Source organism: Bubalus bubalis, chromosome 22, assembly GCF_019923935.1.
Source record: "Bubalus bubalis isolate 160015118507 breed Murrah chromosome 22, NDDB_SH_1, whole genome shotgun sequence".
NCBI lineage: Eukaryota > Metazoa > Chordata > Mammalia > Artiodactyla > Bovidae > Bubalus > Bubalus bubalis.
Genome location: NC_059178.1, coordinates 15,555,639 through 15,577,003, shown reverse-complemented (window position 1 = coordinate 15,577,003; position 21,365 = coordinate 15,555,639). Strand labels below are relative to the sequence as shown.

Below are 21,365 nucleotides of genomic sequence, written 5' to 3'. Positions count from 1 at the left end.
AGCAACAAACCCAGCACAGCCAAAAATAAACAAACTAACTTAAAAAAAAAAACAAACAAAACAAAACTTGTTACTTCGAGAAATAGGACAGGGAGACAGGAATGAAAACAGTAAGACGCTTCCTGCAGTTACAGCAGCTCCAGTGAGAGAAGACACACGCTGCCGTGACTGCCCGCGGCTGAACTGTCATCAACTGCTGAGACCAAACAAGGTTTTCCTCAAGAATTAAAACACTGGGCTTTTGTATCCCCAACACGTAAATGCTATGGAGAGACAGCTAATCAGCTCTGAAAACATGTGGTTTCCCCAAATCATTACATAAACCATTAAGAAACCAGTATTAGTTCATATTCCACACATTTTAAAAAATTAAAGTTCTCTTTTAATTTTGTTGTTCAGTCGCTCAGTCGTGTCCGACTCCTTGCGACCCCGTAACTGCAGCAAGCCAAGCTTCTCTGTCCTTCACCATCTCCCAGAGCTGGCTCAAATTCCATGTCCATCGAGTCAGGGATGCCATCCAGCCATCTCATGCTGTCATCCTGTCTCCTCCTGCCATCAACCTTCCCCAGCGTCAGGGTTTTCTCTAACAAATCAGCTCTTTGCATCGGGTGGTCAAAGTATTGGAACCTCAGCTTCAACATCAGTCCTTCCGATGAATATTTAAAATTGATTTCCTTTAGGATTGACTGGTTTGAGCTCCTTGCAGTCCAAGGGACTCTCAAGAGTCTTCTCCAACACCACAGTTCAAAGGCATCAATTCTTTGGCACTCAGCCTTCTTTATGGTCCAGCTCTCACATCCATACATGACTACTGGAGAAACCGTAGCTCTTGATTATACAGACCTTTGTCAGCAAACTTATGTTTCTGCTTTTTAATATGTTGTCTGAGGTTATTGATATTTTTCCCAGCAATCTTGATTCCAGCTTGTGCTTCATCCAGCCTGGCATTTCCCATGATGTACTCTACATATAAGATAAATAAGCAGGGTGACAAAACACAGCCTTGACGTGTTCCTTTCCCAATTTGGAACCAGTCCATAGTTTCGCTTCTTGACCTGCATACAGGTTTCACAGGAGGCAGGTAAGGTGTCTGGTATTCCTAGATACCAATACAATTGTACTGCAATATTCATAGTAGTATAGCTGACCCAGGTAACTTGGCCCCTAGGATATAGAGATTACAGGCAGAATTTCCCCAGCCTTACGTACACAGTAGGCTGAGTCTACAATGGGTCCTAGGCCTTCAGGTTTAATGAAACACCTACTGGCACATTCTTGTCGCTACTGGGCATTTCCCTACCCATCTCCCATTCCTGGCCCTCGCCCCTTTAAGAGTTTGGAGTCTATTAGGTTAGTGAGCTGACTTCCTCCAAAATCCCCAGCTTCTTTCATCCGTCTGCCTTCTCTTGTTTCCCTCCCTTGTGAATACCAGTTGGTCAGATGTCAAGTGATTTCAACAGTCAGTGTAAGTCAAACACAAATGACGACCCACCATTTCTTCATTCACAAGCATTTATTGAGCACCTACTATGTGCCACACCATGTTTGGCTCTGGGATGCAATTGAAATATCCTGCCCTCATGGAGCTTACAATCTAGCAGAGAAAACAAATACACAGTGAACTAATACATAAAATAAACACAGGTTGTGCTATCTGCCATATAGGATACAGTGATGTGGTCAGGTTATTTAGGAAACACTTTTTAGACAGAATAGTCAAGGAAGGCCCCTATGAGAAGATGGTTAAAAACTGAGTATGAAGCCTGACTCCCCGCTTATATGCTACAAGTCACTTACCCTCTCAGAATCTGTTTCCACATTCGTAGAATGGAAATTATCATATGAAACTCGACCAATGCTCCTTACTGTGAATCACCATGAAAAGTCTTCAGTAACTTCTTGCTATTGATATTCTACATGATTTTGCATGATTTCTTACATACTCCTCTTAATATTCCTTAGCAAACTTCTGGCTATTTTGGACATTTTCAGCCGTCTCTTTATCTGTATGCTCTTGTAGCACCCTGACTCCACCCTTAACCACTGCACTATGATCTCCCTATTCACTCATCTATATGGCCTTAGTTAGTAGTTAGTATTAACCGCTCAGTCATGTCTGACTCTGTGACCCCATGGACTAGAGAGTCCATGGAATTCTCCAGGCCAGAATACTCGAGTGGGTAGCCACTCCCTTCTCTAGGGGATCTTGCCAACCCAGGGATCAAACCCAGGTCTCCCGCATTGCAGGCGGATTCTTTACCAGCTGAGCCACCAGGGAAGCCCCATCTACTGGATGACAACTTTGGTGAAGGTAAGTCTCTGTCGTGTGTTCCAAGTGCCTGATACAGTGCCTGGCATAAACAGCCTCTCAAGTATTTAATGACATGAGACTTTTATAAGCCAAAAGCAGCAGCCAAAAGGTGGAAGACATAGGGGAAGTCTCATGGAGGGAGGTCCTGAGGACAACAGAGGACACAGGCGTCGAAGGTTCACGGGGCTGGACTGGCCTTTGGCCCAACTTGTCCTCTGAGGCTGGAATAAAGGATGAAGGTGAGCACGGAGGTAAAGAAACCATGCTGAAGTCCTCAATCTTCTGATTGAATTTGGAAACAAGATCACCTGCTAAGAAAGGTGTGTTCTGAAAAGGAGTGGTAGGCTGTCATCAAACACACGCACAAAAGACAAGTAAATGTTAGCGAGGATGTAGAGGAAAGGAAACCCTTGTGCACTGTTGGCAGGAGTAAACTGGTGCAGCTAGAACGGAGAACAGTACGAAGGATTCTCAAAAAATTAAGTAGAATTACTATACGATCTGGCAATTCCACTTCTGGGTATTTACATGATGTCAAGTGACTTCAAAGAGACATGTGTACATCAATACTCACTGCAACAGTATTTTACAATAGCCAATGTATATGGAAGCACCTTAAGTGCCCACAGATGAATGGGCAAAGAAGTGCATACATACACAACACAGCCATTAACAACAAAAAAGAAGTCTTGCCATTTCCAATAACATGCATGGATCTAGAGGGTATTATGCTAGGCGAACTATATCAGAGAAAGACAAATACCACATGATCTTGCTCCTACGTGGAATCTAATCAAATGAAACGAAAAGACTCATACGCAGAATAAATGAGTGGCTGCCAGGAGGGAGGAGCTGGAGAGGGGAAGAAATGGGTAAAGGGAACTAAGAGATATAAACCTCCAGTTTTAAAATAAGCCACAGGAATGAAAACATACAGCATAATACATTATTATAACTTCATATGGAGACAAATGGTTACTAGATTTATCATGGCGAGAATACATGCAAACATCAAATCATGTAGTACATTTAAAATTAACACAATTTTGTACATCAACTATACTTCAATTAAAAAAGAAAAAAGGAATGGAAATAGAGAGGGTTAAATAGGGAGTTTCAATGGAAGAAAATGTTGGAGGCAAGATAACCAAAAATCTCACCAGCCAGTGCTGGATGGGTCATCCGTCAGAACATGAAGTCACTGAGAATACGACAGAATCAGAGATGGCCAAGTACACTGTCAGGAAGTGAGGCCTTCAGCAAATCAATGGGAGTGATCGATGGTAAAAGCAGAAGTAACTGACAGTGTAACTTCCCAACACAGGCAACAAAAGGGCAGATTTTTGTCAGAAGCCTTGAGAAATTATTTAGAAATTACAAGACAAAGGAAGGGCAGCTGCCACCACCTCCTGAGATAGTCGAAAGTGGACACAGCCCACACTGGTGAGAGCTGCAGGCTATGGCAAGCCTTTAGGAGGCAGCCAAATTCGTTATGACAAGGCAGTTAAGTGCAAATTCAAAAAAAAGATCAACTTGCAGCCAAGCATGGTTAAGGGAGGAGAGAGGGTGGACAGAGGGCTTCCCCATGGCTCAGCAGGTACAGAATCCACCTGCGATGCAGGAAACACAGGCTACAGTCCAAAAGGTCGCAAAGAGTTGGTCACACCTGAGCGACTGGGCATGCGCAAGCACAAAGGCGGGCAGGCAATCGGGAGAGACTGGAACACATACACAAGGGAGACCAGTGACGGTAAAAATGGAGGCAAGGGAAGTCTGCACTTCTTAACACTGCAGAACAAAAATACGCCTCTTGAAAACTTCCTTTCTGAAATCTCATCTTAATCATCAAACTCACCATTGTCTCCCCTTAATGACTGTTGCCCATTCTACCTTGAGAAATGGACTCAGCTCTTATTCCTACATTCACTTAATCTTGAGTCTTCCTTTGAAATGGCTCCATCATCCACTCCTTCCTTATTCCTGCAGCCATCACCTGAAATCAGGTCTCATAATTTTATGTCTAGGTTACCACACCAGCCTCCCAAATAGCCTACCTAATTAGTGTCACTTCAGTCATAAGGCTTTTGAATAGGTATGTTTCAGACACCCAAGTCCAACTGCAAAATTTATCTGTTTCTTCATTTGCAACATAAAGACAACACTACTTTCCTTTAAAAGACTGCAGTAAGGAATGTGATATGTTGTAGGTTGCTTAGCACATCTCTTAGTAGGTAAGAATTCCTGATTTTTGAAAATTTGTTGTAAGCCCTCTGAAGAATGGGACCAGATCTGTTATACCAGTCTAGTCCACATACACTTTCAAAACACACTGAAATCTTGTTGAATGGTTTAATGAAGGCCAAAATACGAGGGATATTTTATAACATAACACTCTTCATGTAAACAACTTGAGCTTTGAAAACATAAAAGCAGTTTTAAAATCCATTCAAAAAGAAAACAGTTCAGGAAACAACGTGGTATGCCAATCAAGAAAGTAATACCTTGAGCAAAAGACGACTGCAGTCTGTTTTTCTTATCCCAGAGCTACCTTGAGAACACCAAGATGGGGTGGGAAACACACACGAAAAAAATGAGAAAGCAAAGCTTGGCTCTGCTTTTGTGTCGCTTTAGCCTTACCACTTTTCCAGTTTGAGTTGCACTGCCTTTGGCTCAGAAGATCCTACTGGCTTTGGGGAACTCAGAAAGGCCAAAATGGAGCCTAAGAGAAGAGGAAAAAAAGAGAGAGCTGGCTACTAAGGGCTGGCCCCAGGCAAAGATGGTTTCAGAAAGTCAAGACTTTCTAACTAAAAATGGAAAACGTAGTGTAACACGGGCTACTTTGTAATGCAAGTAAAAATGTGTGAAAAATCATTTGGATATCCTTATACACAGGTGTTTCTGGAACATATGAGAGAGATATATTTGAAACTGAGACATCCCAGGAAAATTTCTGCCAATTATCTCCAAATCAGTTACCCCAGCTCAACAAGGTCAGAGGTGGAAGGCCTTAATGCAGATGCCTGCATACAGGTAATGGTATATATTCTTGGAAAATATGGTTAGATAGTTCTTCTCATACCACATGGTTAGCAAAACCATTTGGAAAAGTGCTGTGCACCAAAAGTTACAGAAGTATTTACATCCTTGACTCAAGCTCACCTCTAGGAATTTATCCTAAGGAAATAATTTATCCACAAAGACACGCACTGTAACACAGCGTCATGAGATACAACTAAAATGCCAACAGGGAAAAGCAACAGAAAGCATGGCACATCCATACAACGCAGTTTTTAGTAACATGGAATAATGCCTGTAGACTGAGAAAAAACAATCGATACAAATTACACTGAGAAGGAATAAAACTATGTAAAATCAAACATGTAGCAGAGAGACCAGCAAGAAACATTCAAAAATATTTATGTGCCCTTTCTACCTTTTCTGTATTGTCTGGACTTCCCACAATAAGCATGTATTACCAACATAAACAAAAAAAAAAATATTAAATCAGACAAGCATTAAAGCAGAATGGGCATTTTTATATAGATTTAGTGGTTTCTGCTAGGAATTGGAGTGTGGTTCCTAACAAAAAAGTGGGGGCTTACAAACCAGTCATTCTTTAAAAAGCAGAGAACTTATTTAATTTCTTTTCTGTAAGTTCCACCATATTCATGTAGAAATGTAGCAGAAAAGATGGTGAATCAGGTTCTGTCATGAATTACCAATCTAAATGACAACTCCACGCTCCCACAACACACAGACCTAGACCCAGGGTCACAAAATACAACGTCACACCCAAGTTTTAAATGGCACACTGCTCTACGTTTTCCACGATGAAAAAGATTAGGAAAATAAAAAGTGTTTACTTGGGGTGGGGGTGGGGGACTTTTTTCACACCCTTTGGGGGCTAGAGAGGAATGAAAGACAGAGTTGAGAACTAATACTTTATAAAATTCAACTTTACTTAAAAAGAAGAAATGTAATAAACACTTTTTTGGCAGAAGAAAAGCAGACACCTTGGTTACTAGATGACAGATGTTCAGGATTGCTCTGAAGGAAGAATGGCTGAAAGGTCTGAATCCTAAATCACAACAGTCTGTTGAATATCTTTCCTCTATAATCCAACCTTTCTTCAAATCCTTTTAAAATTCTACCCCAGGGAAATTTGCTTTATACCCAGAGTTATGGATCTCCTTATGTATACTCACAATCGTTCACTAAATCATGGTATTTCCATTCTAGCTTTCTGGACTCTACGGTTTCGTGTGGCCTTTATACTCATCCCACAACAGATGCGGAAAGAATTTATACCTTCTGGGCAGAAATGGAAACAAAGTCCTAAAGCGGCTTACCTAAGAATCAAAAAGTTAGTCGATGTAAGCAGACCCTAGGCGTGAAGCTACATTCAGTACCAATTATATTGTCATAAGTTACCAGAGCAAGGAAACTCTTCTAACATTTCTGTGTGAACAAAGATAAAAACACAGGCTGGCTAAGTGTTTCTAAGAGGCTGGTAACTGCAGTTCCTTTTCTTACACATCATCAGACGGCAGATGGTTGGCTGCCACCCAAGTACAAGTAGAGATGACCTCCTCTGAAACTGAATTATACTTGGTTGAGCAGGTATCTTGGCTAGTAAAAGACACTGCAACAAAGGCAGGGTCCCAGTAAAAGTATTTGGTGGCCATACTCAAAAAAGGACAATGGCTTAGTAAGCATGCTGTTGTCATAGAGCCAAAAGCATACCAAAAGGTACTCACCTTCAGAGATACATACATAAAAGTCTCAATTTTAAGATTATAAACTTAAAAGTATATTTTTAAAAATGTTAGTCGCCTGTATGAGATAAATTAAAAATTTATGTAATTTAGTGTAAAGCACCAAAAATGAACAATACAACTGTTCACATAAAATAGTGAAAAGAAAACAAAGTACAACTATAAAAGCACAGCGGTTATCAGTTACAAGAATCAAGTAAATGAACTAATTTCTATTATTTTTTTCATTTACCTTATAAAACTCTGTTGGTTAAGTTGGGGGGGGGTCTCTGAGAATCTAGAATCTAATGGGTAACAAAATGATAACAAATATACAGCATTTCTTTATTAACAAATTATATCACACAAATCAGGTTACTTTTTCTGTCTGATTACAGAGTTAACAGAACTTGCATCCACATTTAGAGCAGCAATATAAAAGTTTACCAGGAAGAAATTCTGTGTATGAACCAAAGGACTACAACATGTCCTAAGAATTGAAAACTGGCAACTATGATGTAACAACTGCAGAAGATTCAGGCTTGTTTTCCATGTTTTTAACTCTCCAAAAGGGATAATACATTAAGGGGATAATACAGCCAAAGAAGGGATGATGTAGAAAATCACAGGAAATTAAATGAGTACAAAAACAGCACAAAGGTCATGAGAACTTGAGAAGGTATGAAAAACCAAGCAGCGACAAGGCAGCTCCCTGGAGTTGCACCAGCCCTGACTGTTCCCTGTCCTACACGGAACTGGTGGACTCTTCATCTGGGCATTTCAGTCTGAGAAATCAGCCAGATTAATGATTTTTAAACAAAGGTTTACTTAGATACAGCTTAGGGAGAGAAAGCTAAACATTCAGAAAGTATTAACTCCTTGAGAAATCAAAACTGTGCAGCCAAATGAAAGCAAAGTATAAAATCTGGATAAAAATGTTTCTCTAAGGGTAAAATTCAGCTTCCTGAGAGACTTCAAATCAAACACATAGTAAGAGAGTGGTTTTCAAAGTGGGTTTCAGGCCCATCCTCTCTTCAAACTTTTCTTATACTCAAACACTTCTAATTCTGTTTTTATCTTCTGTGGTTTCAGCAAACATCTCCTTTTTTAAAAAAAAGGAAATCTGATGCCACCTCCATCCCTTTGCTATTGTTTGTTCTTTTAAATTTAAAAATCACTGCTATGAGAAAAATGAGATCTATGACATACTTTGTCAGTATTACTCATTGCAGATTTGAACATTATCCTATAGAATAAACGAGCAAAAGAAGTTCTTAGGAAGAAATTAAACTTTGCTATTCCCACTGCCCCTAAATCTTTCTTCCACTGCCTCCATGCTCTCAATATTTCTGGACAGTGTGAACACAATCTTAACATTCCAGCCACACCTCAATCCAGACACATTTCAGTCAACAGTCACAGAGAACTTCGTTGAGAAGGTAAGTCCCTAATTTACAGACATCTCTAGAATGAGAAAGTTCAATGTTCAAAAACAGCACACATTACATCAGGGCAGACTCTGTATAGTGTTCTTCAACATACTCACTATTAAGGAGCAGCCAAATCCCAGAACTCCACTCTGTACTCACGGGCACAGAACACCAGAGTAGAAACAACCGCCAGGGGGAACATACAGGCCATGTTTCTTGGATGGAAACGGAGAACAGTGGAACCCAAGCTTTGGCCACTTATCTAGACTTCATTACTTCAACAAAACAGAACAAATCCATGGAAAGGACTCATTTGGCAAATGTAACTTCTTTCCATGTATTTTTTCCTTCACATCAGGTTAAACAAAAAGTTGTCATTTTAGAATCACTGATTACATCTTTTTTTAATTAGAAAAAAGTATACTTGAATATTTACATAATTTTATTGCTGTGTATTACAACAAAAAAAATTTAACTTATTTGTAGAATCTATCCAGTAACATGAACTTGAAATCCATCTCTGAGGAGGATATAGTTACAGCTGAATGTATCTGATGCTCCAGAGTACACCAAGAGTAAGAAATATCCGTGCATGTCATGTGGTTCTTGTTGCAGTCATCTGTGTTCATCTCTCAGAAGGCAAACGAATCCATCTGACATTTCAATAAATATCAAAGCAATCATTAGCAAAAAAATAGCTTCCACGGACCAGAGATCCAAGAAAGAGCAGTTCTGATGAATGATTCCTAGAATCGAGTGAGTCCTTCTTTAGTCCAGTGAGATGATGTCAGGAATGTTACTTCCACTGCTGGTTATGACCCCTGTCTCACTCCTGCTGCTGGATGAACTAACATGAGTACTGCTTTCATGGGGGCTGGTGGTGGTGACAGACGTACTGCTTGCTGTTAAGGGTGAGGTGAGACTATCCAAAAACATAGGAGGACAGTACTGCTTGAAACAAACAATGATGCGGATGAGGAAGAGGCTTCATTGATTGTAAATAAAGAGACTACACACTGTTAGATATGCATAAGTGAAAGCCACATATTTAAATCTCGGTGGGATTTAAAAATTTCTCAAAACTTCACATCTTTGGATAGAAGGTGGTACGAATTTAACATTTTACATTATTTGATGAGTGCAGCATATTCTTGACTGTCTCAAAACAGAATCTGTTGACCAAATATGCAGGTAGTAGTACAAAAATGTCAATAATAACTATAGTTAATACTGAATACTAGCCCCACAATTATGAATCATACTTAGTCTTGAATTTGCTCACTAAATGTATTTACACCAAATTTAAAGCACACTGTAAAAGGCTAATAAACTTATCTTTAATGGCTTTAAGCAAAAGTGCTTACACAAAATTCAATAATTCTTTCAAAACTTATTATTAATTAGACCCTTAGGGAACAATGTTAAGACTGATCAGCGGAAAAACAACATCTGATTCCTATCTACATACATGTAACAGTACTTGTGTGATTAGAAGACAGCATACACTCTAATATAGAGACTACACGGTAGCTAACTACCCCAGGATGCTCAGAATGAGATCTCCTGTATTTTGGAATAAAAAACAAACAAAATTTTGGAATAAATCTTAAAGGAAATCTAATTGCCTCTCGAGATGCCTGCTTGACAGCCCCCTGCAAGTGTTTATAAATGTTGGTTTAAATCTTAGTTGCTGATCCCCAAATTTCAACCTGGGTTTAAGTACGCTGATACTGACCAGGAGGAAGAGAGACCAGAGCTAAAAGCTTTATTTTATATCACCACAGACTGTTTCATGTGAGAAACAACTGCACTAACTTTAGTATGATAAGCGAGGCCCAGTACACACTGCAAGAGGAGAGGTCCTAAGTTTGTGTTTAGATTGACTACATGAAAGATCAGTAAGGACAGCTCATCAATATTATCAATTCTAGGTATTTTTTATCAACAAGTTAGCCTGACACCAAGCATGCTGAATGGCCCTATAAAATCAAAATCCTCAAGGTTCCAAGATGATTTTTTAAAAAAGGATGGCTGACATAAAAGTCAGTAATACTTTAATCCTGAAGAATCTATCTCCTAGAAAAATACATAGATATTTTGCTATAGAATCTACTGATGTAGCAAAGTCAATTTAGGGTGAAAAGAAACTTCTCTTTTTGTGCTTGTCACCTTGGGCCCAAACTTCCAGTACTGCTTGTGTGATCAAACAGAGTATTAAACCAGGAAGCTGATACACAACCTGTGGTTAGCTGATTCTGAGCAGACTACAAGAGCAGTGATCCATGGTTCTTCCTCTATCCGTCCCTACTCTCAGCACTTCTCCAGGTCTCTTTCTCTGTCTGCTTTCCCCATCAGCTTTCCTTGTGCCTTTTCCTCCTCTGCTGTTAGCCTATCAGTGGAGGCTGTGCTCACTGCAAGGTCTTCATGGTGGGACACTGGAATACTAGTTTCTTATCTCCGACAGAGAAAACACGAATGGTTGGTTTATAGCAATTTTAGGTGAGGGCTTCTTCAAAGTCTGAATTTGACTGCCTTTAAAAACTAGGAAGAATCAAGCTAATGATTCAATCTGTTTAATCAGCTTCAGCCATCTTCTATGTACAGAACAAGTATTTTACAAATTATCTCTATAAAGTTTCACCATTTCCAGTCATCCAGCACTGCTTCCCCTCATTTTAATCACTCAAATGCTTGTTAAGAAATGCCAAATGATTATATTAAACTAAACAAAAAATAATTTAAAATGCTAGTAGTAAAGGTCAAAATATCTTAAACTGAAAAACAACGTCATGCCTCCAAGTAAAATTGTGAAGTATTTATAGAAGTACTTTCCTTCCATCAATTTAAGTAACTGAGAGTTGACTGTCCTGATTTTATGCAACTGGTCATTTTTAGTTAGTGACACAACCAACAATCCATACAAATTAGTTGCTTAAATTCAGGATACATACCTGGGGATCAACTGGAATAAGGGAAAGAAAATCCAAACCTAAAACAAAAATGTTCTGTTAATAGTTGTCTCATATTTTGGAGACAAGAATTATTTCCCCAAATCAGTTTTTATTTAAGTCATAGAACATTTGGGTTAAGTCCTTACCATTCTGCTGTAGGGAAGGTCTATACCACAATCAGGATATTTCAGGATATTTATATGCATAAAACCCAAAAATGTACATATGTCTTGACAAAACAACTGGAAAAACCATCCCCAGAGGTTTAAAAGGGGTAGAGGAGTCCAAAATTTAAATAGAACTAGTCAAAGCAAATTTTCACTTAGCAGAATGAGAAGCAATAAAATGAAGAGATGATTATCTGGATTGAGACATTAAAAAAAACATGCTTAGTCTCTTAAGACACTTCACATTTATTTTTTAGAAATACACATTAAGCTTCATCTAAAATATCACTTCTTAAACAAATAAATGTCTATTTCACGGACAGCTCTCTGTCCCCCAGTTCCCATGACAAAAGGAGCAGTACACAGTTGAACACGCTGCATAAAGCAAGCACTTCGTAGCCGCTGCTTACTAACAAGCTAAAGCTTGCCAACGTGTGCTGGGTTATAAGCTAATGCAGTTTTCTAAAGATTTGGGATCCTCCAATTATACTTATATAGAAATAGAAAAGTAACAAAAGGTTGCCCAGTAATACTGTTTTGAAATATTAAAGTTATAACAATAAATAATAAAATCTTCATGTCTGAAAAGTCTAGCAATAAACTTCAAGGTCAGTTCCCCTAGACCTCTGTTTGACTCAATTCTAAAACATTAAAAAAAAAAATCATATATTAGGTATATGATTACTAAGGCCAATTTCTATTTATTCTATGAATTTTTATATCCTGGTATTCAAGGTCACCTCAAGTACAATAATCATAATAGAGTGTACTATGATACTGGACTGTTAGTCTAAACAGAGAATATTAGTGGGAAATTATATTTAACTGGTGTTAATATAACTGATAAATGTTTAAGTAAGCTTATTCCCTTATAATCTCTAAATAAGGGTAAAATGATAATACTTATTGAATAATACAAGCTGTAGCACCAATCATTTGAAAGAAGTCATTCAACTTCTAAAAGATTTTTGAGAACTGCTGACATGATTTGTCATTTCTTATGGCTATTACTAGCTATAAGATACAAGATTTGAGCCAACACTGGACAAAGGGAATCATAACCAATTTTTCCTAAGAGTTCCCCATTAAAGTGATACTAAGGAGGTGATGTACTTCAGTAAGTGAGTTTCTGTTCACAGTAATAATACCGCTGAGTAAATCCTCTCTCTGCGGCAGCTGAACAGTAATTCAAAATCTGTCTAGCCCTTATAATATCATCTGCAAGTTTTATATATTCAGCATTTCTACTATTGGATGTTTATTTCATGTGTGCTAACAGTCTACTGATCTGTATCTTTTGACATCTCATCCAAGGATAACTGAATATGATAACATACAATGCCATAATAAAAGTATCTAGAAATTTTTCTGAAATTTTGGTTGAAACCCACTGTATCTCCCTAGCTGTATTATACAGATGCTGTCTACATAAAAGTCAATAATATTTCAATGTAAATATTTCTCACTGAAACCATTTTCTCTCCAACAGTAACACTGAAGCTTGAACAGTATTTCAGATGTTATTCCTTCTATTAAAAAAATATTATCAACAATGTCTTATAATTCTACTTTGTAAGTATACACTATGAAAACTCTTACATGAAACAGATGAAGCTTCATGAATAGTGATTAAAACATTATTGCCTTAATACTTTATAAAAGTTCAGTAAAATGCTATTCTTATTTCACCATAAGTTTGAACTGCAATGGTATGTTGTGTTTTCACTCTTAAGTATTTCATAATTATCTTTAACTAAAAAAGCAGATAGTTTTAAAAATTATGATGGTACATTCTAAATGCTTTTCTCAATACTGATAGATCTGTAGTTTTTAGATTTTAAATGCGTCTTCATGTGAAACTGACTCTGTATGTCTTATTAATAACAACACATTTTACTTACTTGAGCCATGAAGTTTAACAAAACATAACTGCTACATGATTAAATATGTAAATGTTTAGCACTTTCAAATTTTAATGATACAACTTTTGAGCACCATTCGCACCTGACAATATGGCACTAGCAATAATAAGGCAGTCATATTTTTTCGTGAAATAATCAAGCTGTTTTCCATTCCACAAATACAAATTATGTTTTATTTTTGCATTCACTGTTGCACAGTATCAGAAGATGTTCCAAGCTGCAGTTCATTATTAATATCATTTCTTCTTTGTTCTCCTGCAGATTCAGAAGATTCATGTTTATGATGTTTAAAAGGAATGTTAAGAAATGTATTAAGAGTTTGTCATCTCTCAATTCTTGGTATTCTATTTAATATTTTATTATAAAGTATTAAATTTATAAATATCAAAACTCTGTACAGTATGACTAATTACATAAAAATTATGCACAAAAAAATTTCCAAAGTAATTACTAATTACAAAAGAGCATGTTAACAGTAAAACCCAAATAAAAACTAAACTATTTAGATCAAGTAACTACTACATAATTCATAAATGACGGTAAACTGGTAACTCTTCTAAAGTACAATAGATCCTATTCTATTCCGTTCATTTTAATAAGCAGTATCACTATACTAGCTTATAATGGCTAAATACCAGTCCTGGATAATAGTCTTAGTTCTTACCAGCTTCAATTAACATATTTTATCGCATTTTTCTCAAATCTGTACATTTTATAAAGTAAATAGTCTGACTTTATGCCCAAATTTTGAAATATAAATTCTCTGAAATTAAAAATTCATCCAAACTCACACAATTCAAAAACTAACAGAGCAAGTGATTTGTACAATGTATCTATTCTATTGCTAAATGGCCAAAGTCACTTAGTAAACAGAGAATGTTCATTATCTTTTTTCTCAGGATTAATTTTTAATTCAAGATCTTTAGGAAATGAATTCTTCTGGAATGCTTATTTGTAACACATAGTAAGATGACATGTGGAAACCTTTCAACTTCATTTAAAACTAGCCACAGTTAAAATAAAACATGGCAGTTAGGAATTAAGACTCTGACTTTCCCTCTTTCTTATGGACCATGAAACTTCACCTGTAACTCAAGATCAAGCTTTGTATCAGCAATGACTCTGTAACTGGTGCTGGCTGGGTTTACAAACAGTTTTTTTAAAATAACCAATTCCCAAAGAACATGTGGAGGAGATATATTTAAGAACCAAAAAGCTTTTAACATTTTTTTTGATGGATACTATTTTTAGTCTACTCTATTCCATTAAATTGTATTCAAATTGAATAAACTCTGAACAAAATTACACCTGACTAGATTACACAACTATCAACTGTTCCAACAACACAAATTTCACCCAATAGAATATATATTGTGCTTAAAATAAAGACCTTATTAAGAGGGCTAAGAAGGATAAATCACAGGTCAAAATTAACTTCCTAAATCCAGAAAAGAAAATTAATAACAGGAGGAGGTAACTGAATTTCAATAAAAGGACCCTTCAGAGAGAAGGGAAGTCATAAAGTCACTGGTTCTAAACTTGTGCCAATTTGATCTATGAAAAAACTTGATACTACGGTAGCTCAGGCAGCCATGACGTTTTTAACTGTTAATATCATATAAAAGATATTCCTAAACCGACACAACATTGTAAACCAATTATCCTCCAATTTAAAAAAAAAAAATGTTTTTTTAAAAAGATAACCCTAAACACTCAGGAGTGTTGTGGAAAAAGAGCAGGCAGGTCCGATTTTTACAGGGTAAAGCTGGCAGGCAACCTGACCTCACAGTTCTCAACTGTATTCTGAAGTCGTGATGGGCTACCAAGAAGTGATGCGCTTTTAGAAAAGAAAAGTATGAGAAAACATTCTCCCTAACCTGTGAAGCTTCCATGAAAAATAAACCAAGAAAAAGTCTCCCTGTGGTACATCCTCTATGCGGGAGAATAAATTCCGTCAAATTTTCCCACTACCCTACTATTCTATTTCCTCCCAACAAAATCTATAGATTGCTCGGTAGTTAAAATGATAGCAACTGAACGTGATTAATATTTAAAACAGGTATCACCTTTACAGGAACCCTTTCCTTAGCAATTTCCTTTGCATTTTTATTTAAGATACTTAAATTATATTTGCTTCACAGATTAAGATAAAAAATAAATGGTAAAAAAAAAAAAATTGATAAAAAACAAAACAACTCTTCACATACCTGGCAGATCTGAGGACATGCTTGAGATTGGCGTGTGGTGGAATGGTACTGAGTAGTCTGTTAATGAAGGCGGAATAGCAGCAGGATCAACCGAAGTCACACTGGGCACCCTTACAGAAGATGGCTGATACATGAGAACCCTGTTTTAAATAGCATGGGAAATTACAAACAATCTGGCTGTTAGTTCACAGGAGAGAAGAGCTGTACTACGGGGCATTCTCAATCGTAAGTTCACTAAGCTTCAGAACAACTATATAGCAGCTACTCACTACACAGAACGCCACTCACTCTCCTCTTTCATAACAGTCTTCACTTTAACATGAACATATGTTGCCTCTCAATAGCAGCTGTGACATAAGAGCAAGGTGGCACTAAAACATAAAGAACACTGCTGGAGCAAAACACAGAACTCTGAACCACAAATAGGACTATACGCTACACACTGCTTTTATTAATGTATGTGTAACATGCATGTGATATTAGTAAGTTATATATAAAGAAATTTAGAAAAAAAATAGAAGACTCCTAAAATTTGATTTAAATCAGGGTACCTTTATGACTAAAGCTACTTACTTACTATAGCTCAAACATAATTCCTTCCATTATGTAACATGAATTGTGTTAATTATTGGCCCTCTTATCTGGGGATCACCTGAGTAAAGACAGTCCTAAAGCCAGCCAGTCTGATAAAAAACCAGTAGCAATCAGAAAAGAAATTAAATTAAGAGTAAAACATTCAGGATTTAAGACATAACATTCAGAAATAAAAACACTAGCTACCATGATACCATCTACTCTTGTAGGAGAGCTATGACTTTGAAATTCACTGTTCATGCACTAAAAACACAAATTAAATATACTTAAGATAATTTATTATTGGTATTTATACATATATGTATATACACTGTATATATATACTATAATTATTTTATAATTTCAAGAAGCAGTATGGTTAAACATATTTTTGCAGTAGTTCAGGAAAAAAGAGAAATGATTTTGCATTCTTCCCACTTAATAGTCATTATATCTTAGTCCAGAGTTAATGATTAGAAGTCCTCAAGAAAACATCTTAAATATATATAGAGAGAGAGAGAGAGAAAGAGAGAGAGAGGAAACTAAGCAACGTCATGGACCCTCTGGCTGATGGTGACCATCTTTTTGTCCAACATCTTAGTGAAGCTGCAGGGGTAGCAGCTGCTCTCCAATCTCTGAGATGCTACCCAAGGATGACAAGAAAAAGTAGATGCCAGAAAGCCAGCCAAGAAAGACAAACACCCAGTGAACAAGTCTGGGGGCAAGGCCAAAGGCAAAATATGGGACAGCTCAATAACCTAGTCTTGCCTGACAAAACCACATATGCCAGACTACGTGAGGAAGTTCCTGACTACAAGCTTAAAACCTCAGCTGTTGTCTCCAAGAGACTAAAGACTCACAGCTCCTTGGTCAGGGTAGCCCTTCAGGGGCTACTTAGTAAAGCATCCATTAAAGTGGTTTCAAAGCACAGAGTACAAGTAATTTAAACCAGAAACACCAAAGGTGAAGATGCCCCAGCTTCCAGTAAAGATGCATAGATGGGTCCCACCACTGTACATTTCAAAAAATAAAACTTCTGTGAGCTCAACGAGACAGGCACAATCTCCATAGCCGGAAGGGGTCACTACAAAGATGACGCGCAACTGACAGAAACAGCGCGTGCATGTGCATGATCAGTCACTAGGCCATGTCTGACTCTGAGACCCCATGGACTGGAGCCCACCAAGCTCCTCTGGTCCACGGGATTTCCCAGGCATGAATTCTGGAGTGGGTTGCCGTTTCCTCTTCCAGGAGATCTCCCCAACCCAGGGATCAAACCAGCATCTCCTGCAGCCTCTGCACTGGCAGGATTCTTACCACTGAGCCACCTGGGAAGCCCTGTTATTCTGTACTATTTTTCAAAAAAAACAGATGTCACTGGAAAGGAGGAAAACAAAGTCATCTTGAGAGGATATACGTGGCTGTGTTGGCAAATGCTAGTCTCAGGAAAGCAAGTGAACGGAGACTGATCTATTTGGGAATCACGGGAAATACGGTATGCTTGAGACAACAACATAAGCTAAGTATTTCAAAACACATTTTCCAGACGTACGTGAAGACCAACAAAAAGAGCAACCTGCCTCAGTTACAATCAGGAGGTTTCTTGGATGCCAGTGTTACCTGGCCATCTAAAACCACAAAGGTAGACTCTGGAGAGGGAAAGAGAGAACCTGAGATGAGCTCAAGTATGCATGTTATATTAAAGCACATCTGCTTCTGGAAGTCTGAAGACACTGGTCCTCTACAAGGATGAAAGTAGAACAGGAAATCACCAGAAGTGTTTCCAAATTACACATGATCCTACCTCCCACACAGGAATGTGTATCAGAAACTGGGGCATGGGGTCATGGGAAATAAGAAGGAAATAGAGACTGGCATATGTTTGTACTCACAAGGGGGCGTAAAAAGTGGCTCTGATTATCTCACACTGGCTTTTCTCTTCATCCTCAACTGACCTTTCAATCTGGATCAGATTCATAGAAAACAACACTCACTTTCCCTCCCTGGCCCTTTACTTACACCTGCACAGAACTGAGGTCAATGTCCCAGTGCACTCGTCACCATAGTAACCCTTAACCACTGCACATCTTCTGTTCTCATAACGTAAAACTCTGGGTGATTAACTATTCCTTGTTTCACCAATATAAAATGCTACACAACAGGTAAAAATGCCACAATCCAGTGACAGTACAAATTATTAATCAACATCTACAATCTCAGCAAATATCTGAAAAATTAAACAATTCAGGGTAAGTTAAATCCGATTACCTGAACTTTGTAACATTAACACAAATTCAACTTTATATAGAATGGGTAAAATTCGCCATTTGTTAGGATTATCAAATTACCTACTGGTAGCGGATTTTGGCACCCCACTCCAGTACTCTTGCCTGGAAAATCCCATGGACGGAGGAGCCTGGTGGGCTGCAGTCCATGGGGTCGCTAAGAGTCGGACACAACTGAGTGACTTCACTGTCACTTTTCACTTTCCTGCACTAGAGAAGGAAATGGCAACCCACTCCGGTGTTCTCGGCTGGAGAATCCCAGGGACGGGGGAGCCTGGTGGGCTGCCGTCTATGGGGTCACACAGAGTCGGACACAACTGAGGTGACTTAGCAGCAGTAGCAGCAGCAGATTTTTATCTCAATCAGAAGCATCACAAAGATCACATTTGGAAAGGTAAACAACTCTAATGCCTGTGCAAAAATAGATGTATTTATAGATATGGAATAATAGGAACCACGGTGAAATCTAAATGGCTATGTCTGGTGGAATTATGGGTTTAAGTATGTGACGCTATAAATACTAAAAACATTTTGTTACTCCCTCCTCATAGGATTGGCAAATACACACACAGGCCTATATGTACATTATGTATTATGTACACATATAAGTTTTTATAGCTTTATGCATAATATCAGGAAAAGGTTGGCTTAAAGCTCGACTTACAAAAAACTAAGATCATGGCATCTGGTCCCATCACTTCATGGCAAACAGATGTGGCAACAGTGAAAGATTTTATTTTCTTGGGTTCCAAAATCACTGCAGACAGTGACTGCAGCCATGAAATTAAAAGATGCTTGCTCCCTGGAAGGAAAGCTATGACAAACCTAGACAGCATATTATTTTTTGTCTGTTTTTTGTTTTCATGTAACAAAAAAGAGTTATTGGGCGGTTTGTCAAATATAAGATGAATAACAACAATGGCCAAAATATGTCACTTTTCCAATGCTTTACTGAGTACTGTCATTGCCATTATTTCATTCAATCCTCACAATAACTTAATGAGTTGCACATTATTATCATTTCTATTTTACAGATGAGAAAACTGAGCTTACAGAATTCCCAAAGTCACAGGGTTAATACACAGGAAACATTACAGGTTGTTTACTGTCACCTTTGGTTCATCATATTTAAATAGAAAGTCACTATCCTTGTCCAAGTCAGCTCTATCTCTGTCAGTGATACCGGACAGCACATTATTAATAAAAAGAAGAGGCATCACTTTGCCAACAAAGGTCGGTACAATCAAAGCTACGGTTTTTCCAGCAGTCATGTACGGATGTGACAGTTGGACCATAAAGAAGGCTGAGTGCCAAAGAATTGATGCTTAAGAACTATGGTGCTGGAGAAGACTCTTGAGAGTCCCTTGGACTGCAAGGAGATCAAACCAGTCAATCCTAAATGAGATCAACCCTGAATATTCATTGGAAGGACTGATGCTGAAGCGCCAGTATTTTGGGCACCTGATGCGAAGAGTATGATCTACTCAATGGACATGAGTTTGAGCAAACTCCAGGAGATACTGAAGGACAAGGAAGCCTAGCATGCTGCAGTCCACAGGGTTGCGAAGAGTCAGACACGAATTAGTGACTGAACAACAACATTATTTCACAGCACAAAAGAAAATTGCTGGCATACTGCTAGACAGCAAATATTAGTATTCTAGAGTACCAGATCACTAAATTCATCATACTTGGCCCAGACTTAGATGTCTGAAAATTCAGTAACTTGAATTTTTATCTATAAAACTGAAATTCACCAGGTGTTCCCACTTTATGATCATAAACATATTTCCAAAGATTCAATTCCGCTACCAATTTCTAATGATAGTTCAGTTCAGTTCAGTTACTCAGCCGTGTCTGACTCTGTGACCCCATGAACTGCAGCATGCCAGGCCTCCCTGTCCATCACCAGCTGCCGGAGTTCACCCAAACTCATGTCCATCGAGTCAGAGATGCCATCCAACCATCTCATTCTCTGTCGTCCCCTTCTCCTCCTGCCCCCAATCCCTTCCAGCATCAGGGTCTTTTCCAATGAGTCAACTCTTTGCATCAGGTGGCCAAATTATTGGAGTTTCAGCTTCAACATTAGTCCTTCCAATGAACACCCAGGACGGATCTCCTTTAGGATGGACTGGTTGGCTCTCCTTGCAGTCCAAGGGACTCTAAAGAGTCTTCTCCAAAACCACAGTCTTAATGTATCTCTAATCTTTGCTTCCTGTCTTGAGAATACCTCTTTATTAATGACAAAGCAATCATTCAATTTTCAAGGCATGGAGTAGATGCATAATATTTTAAAATTATCTGTTAATTTAGAAAAACACCAGAGGTTTTCTAAAAGTCTTATTTTCCCTCTATTCCCCATTTGCTTACTAACACTAAGAAGCCCTATGATAAATTTTCACCTCAGGGAAAATTTCCAGATGCTGACACAAAAGGAAGGACATGAGAAGAATGACCAGACACAAAACCAGAAAAAAAACAAACAAACAAACAAACAACTAAGAGTTGGACAGGACTACACAGATGAAATAATCACAGTATGGTCACCAGTGTGACGCCTGCACAGGTGGCATCCACTCTACCTTAACACAGAAAAACATCAATGTTCTTAGTGTTCAGAAAACTCCAATGGAAAGTGTTCATGTATCATTCCTCTACTGGATTTGTATCTGCCAAATGCTATAACAAAGAATAAACTTAACCCAGTTCATCAATGACTCCCATTCAAGACCTACAAGGTAAATATCACATTTTCTCTTTTCCTG

General features: G+C 38.0%; 1 protein-coding gene and 1 pseudogene across 9 annotated transcripts in view; one reads left to right on the top strand and one right to left on the bottom strand.

The window, feature by feature from the left end:
- Window positions 1-1,498: 1,498 nt before the first annotated feature.
- PIAS2 (protein inhibitor of activated STAT 2) overlaps window positions 1,499-21,365 on the bottom strand; it is a 105,663-nt gene continuing 85,796 nt past the window's right edge. For 3 of the 9 annotated variants that reach the window (XM_006075270.4, XM_006075268.4, XM_006075271.4), the window contains 3 exons: window positions 15,743-15,882; window positions 11,447-11,484; window positions 7,397-9,446 (listed from right to left, as the gene is read on the bottom strand). In XM_006075270.4, coding sequence (XP_006075332.3) covers window positions 9,264-9,446; window positions 11,447-11,484; window positions 15,743-15,882 — 361 coding nt within the window. In that variant the 3' untranslated portion in view covers window positions 7,397-9,263. Of the gene's footprint in view, window positions 5,031-7,396; window positions 9,447-9,519; window positions 9,668-11,446; window positions 11,485-13,617; window positions 13,791-15,742; window positions 15,883-21,365 lie in introns of those variants that run through there. The other 6 variants (XR_006547767.2, XM_006075274.4, XM_006075269.4 and 3 more) reach the window with 6 other exon arrangements.
- Window positions 16,956-17,313, top strand: LOC112581417 (annotated as a pseudogene).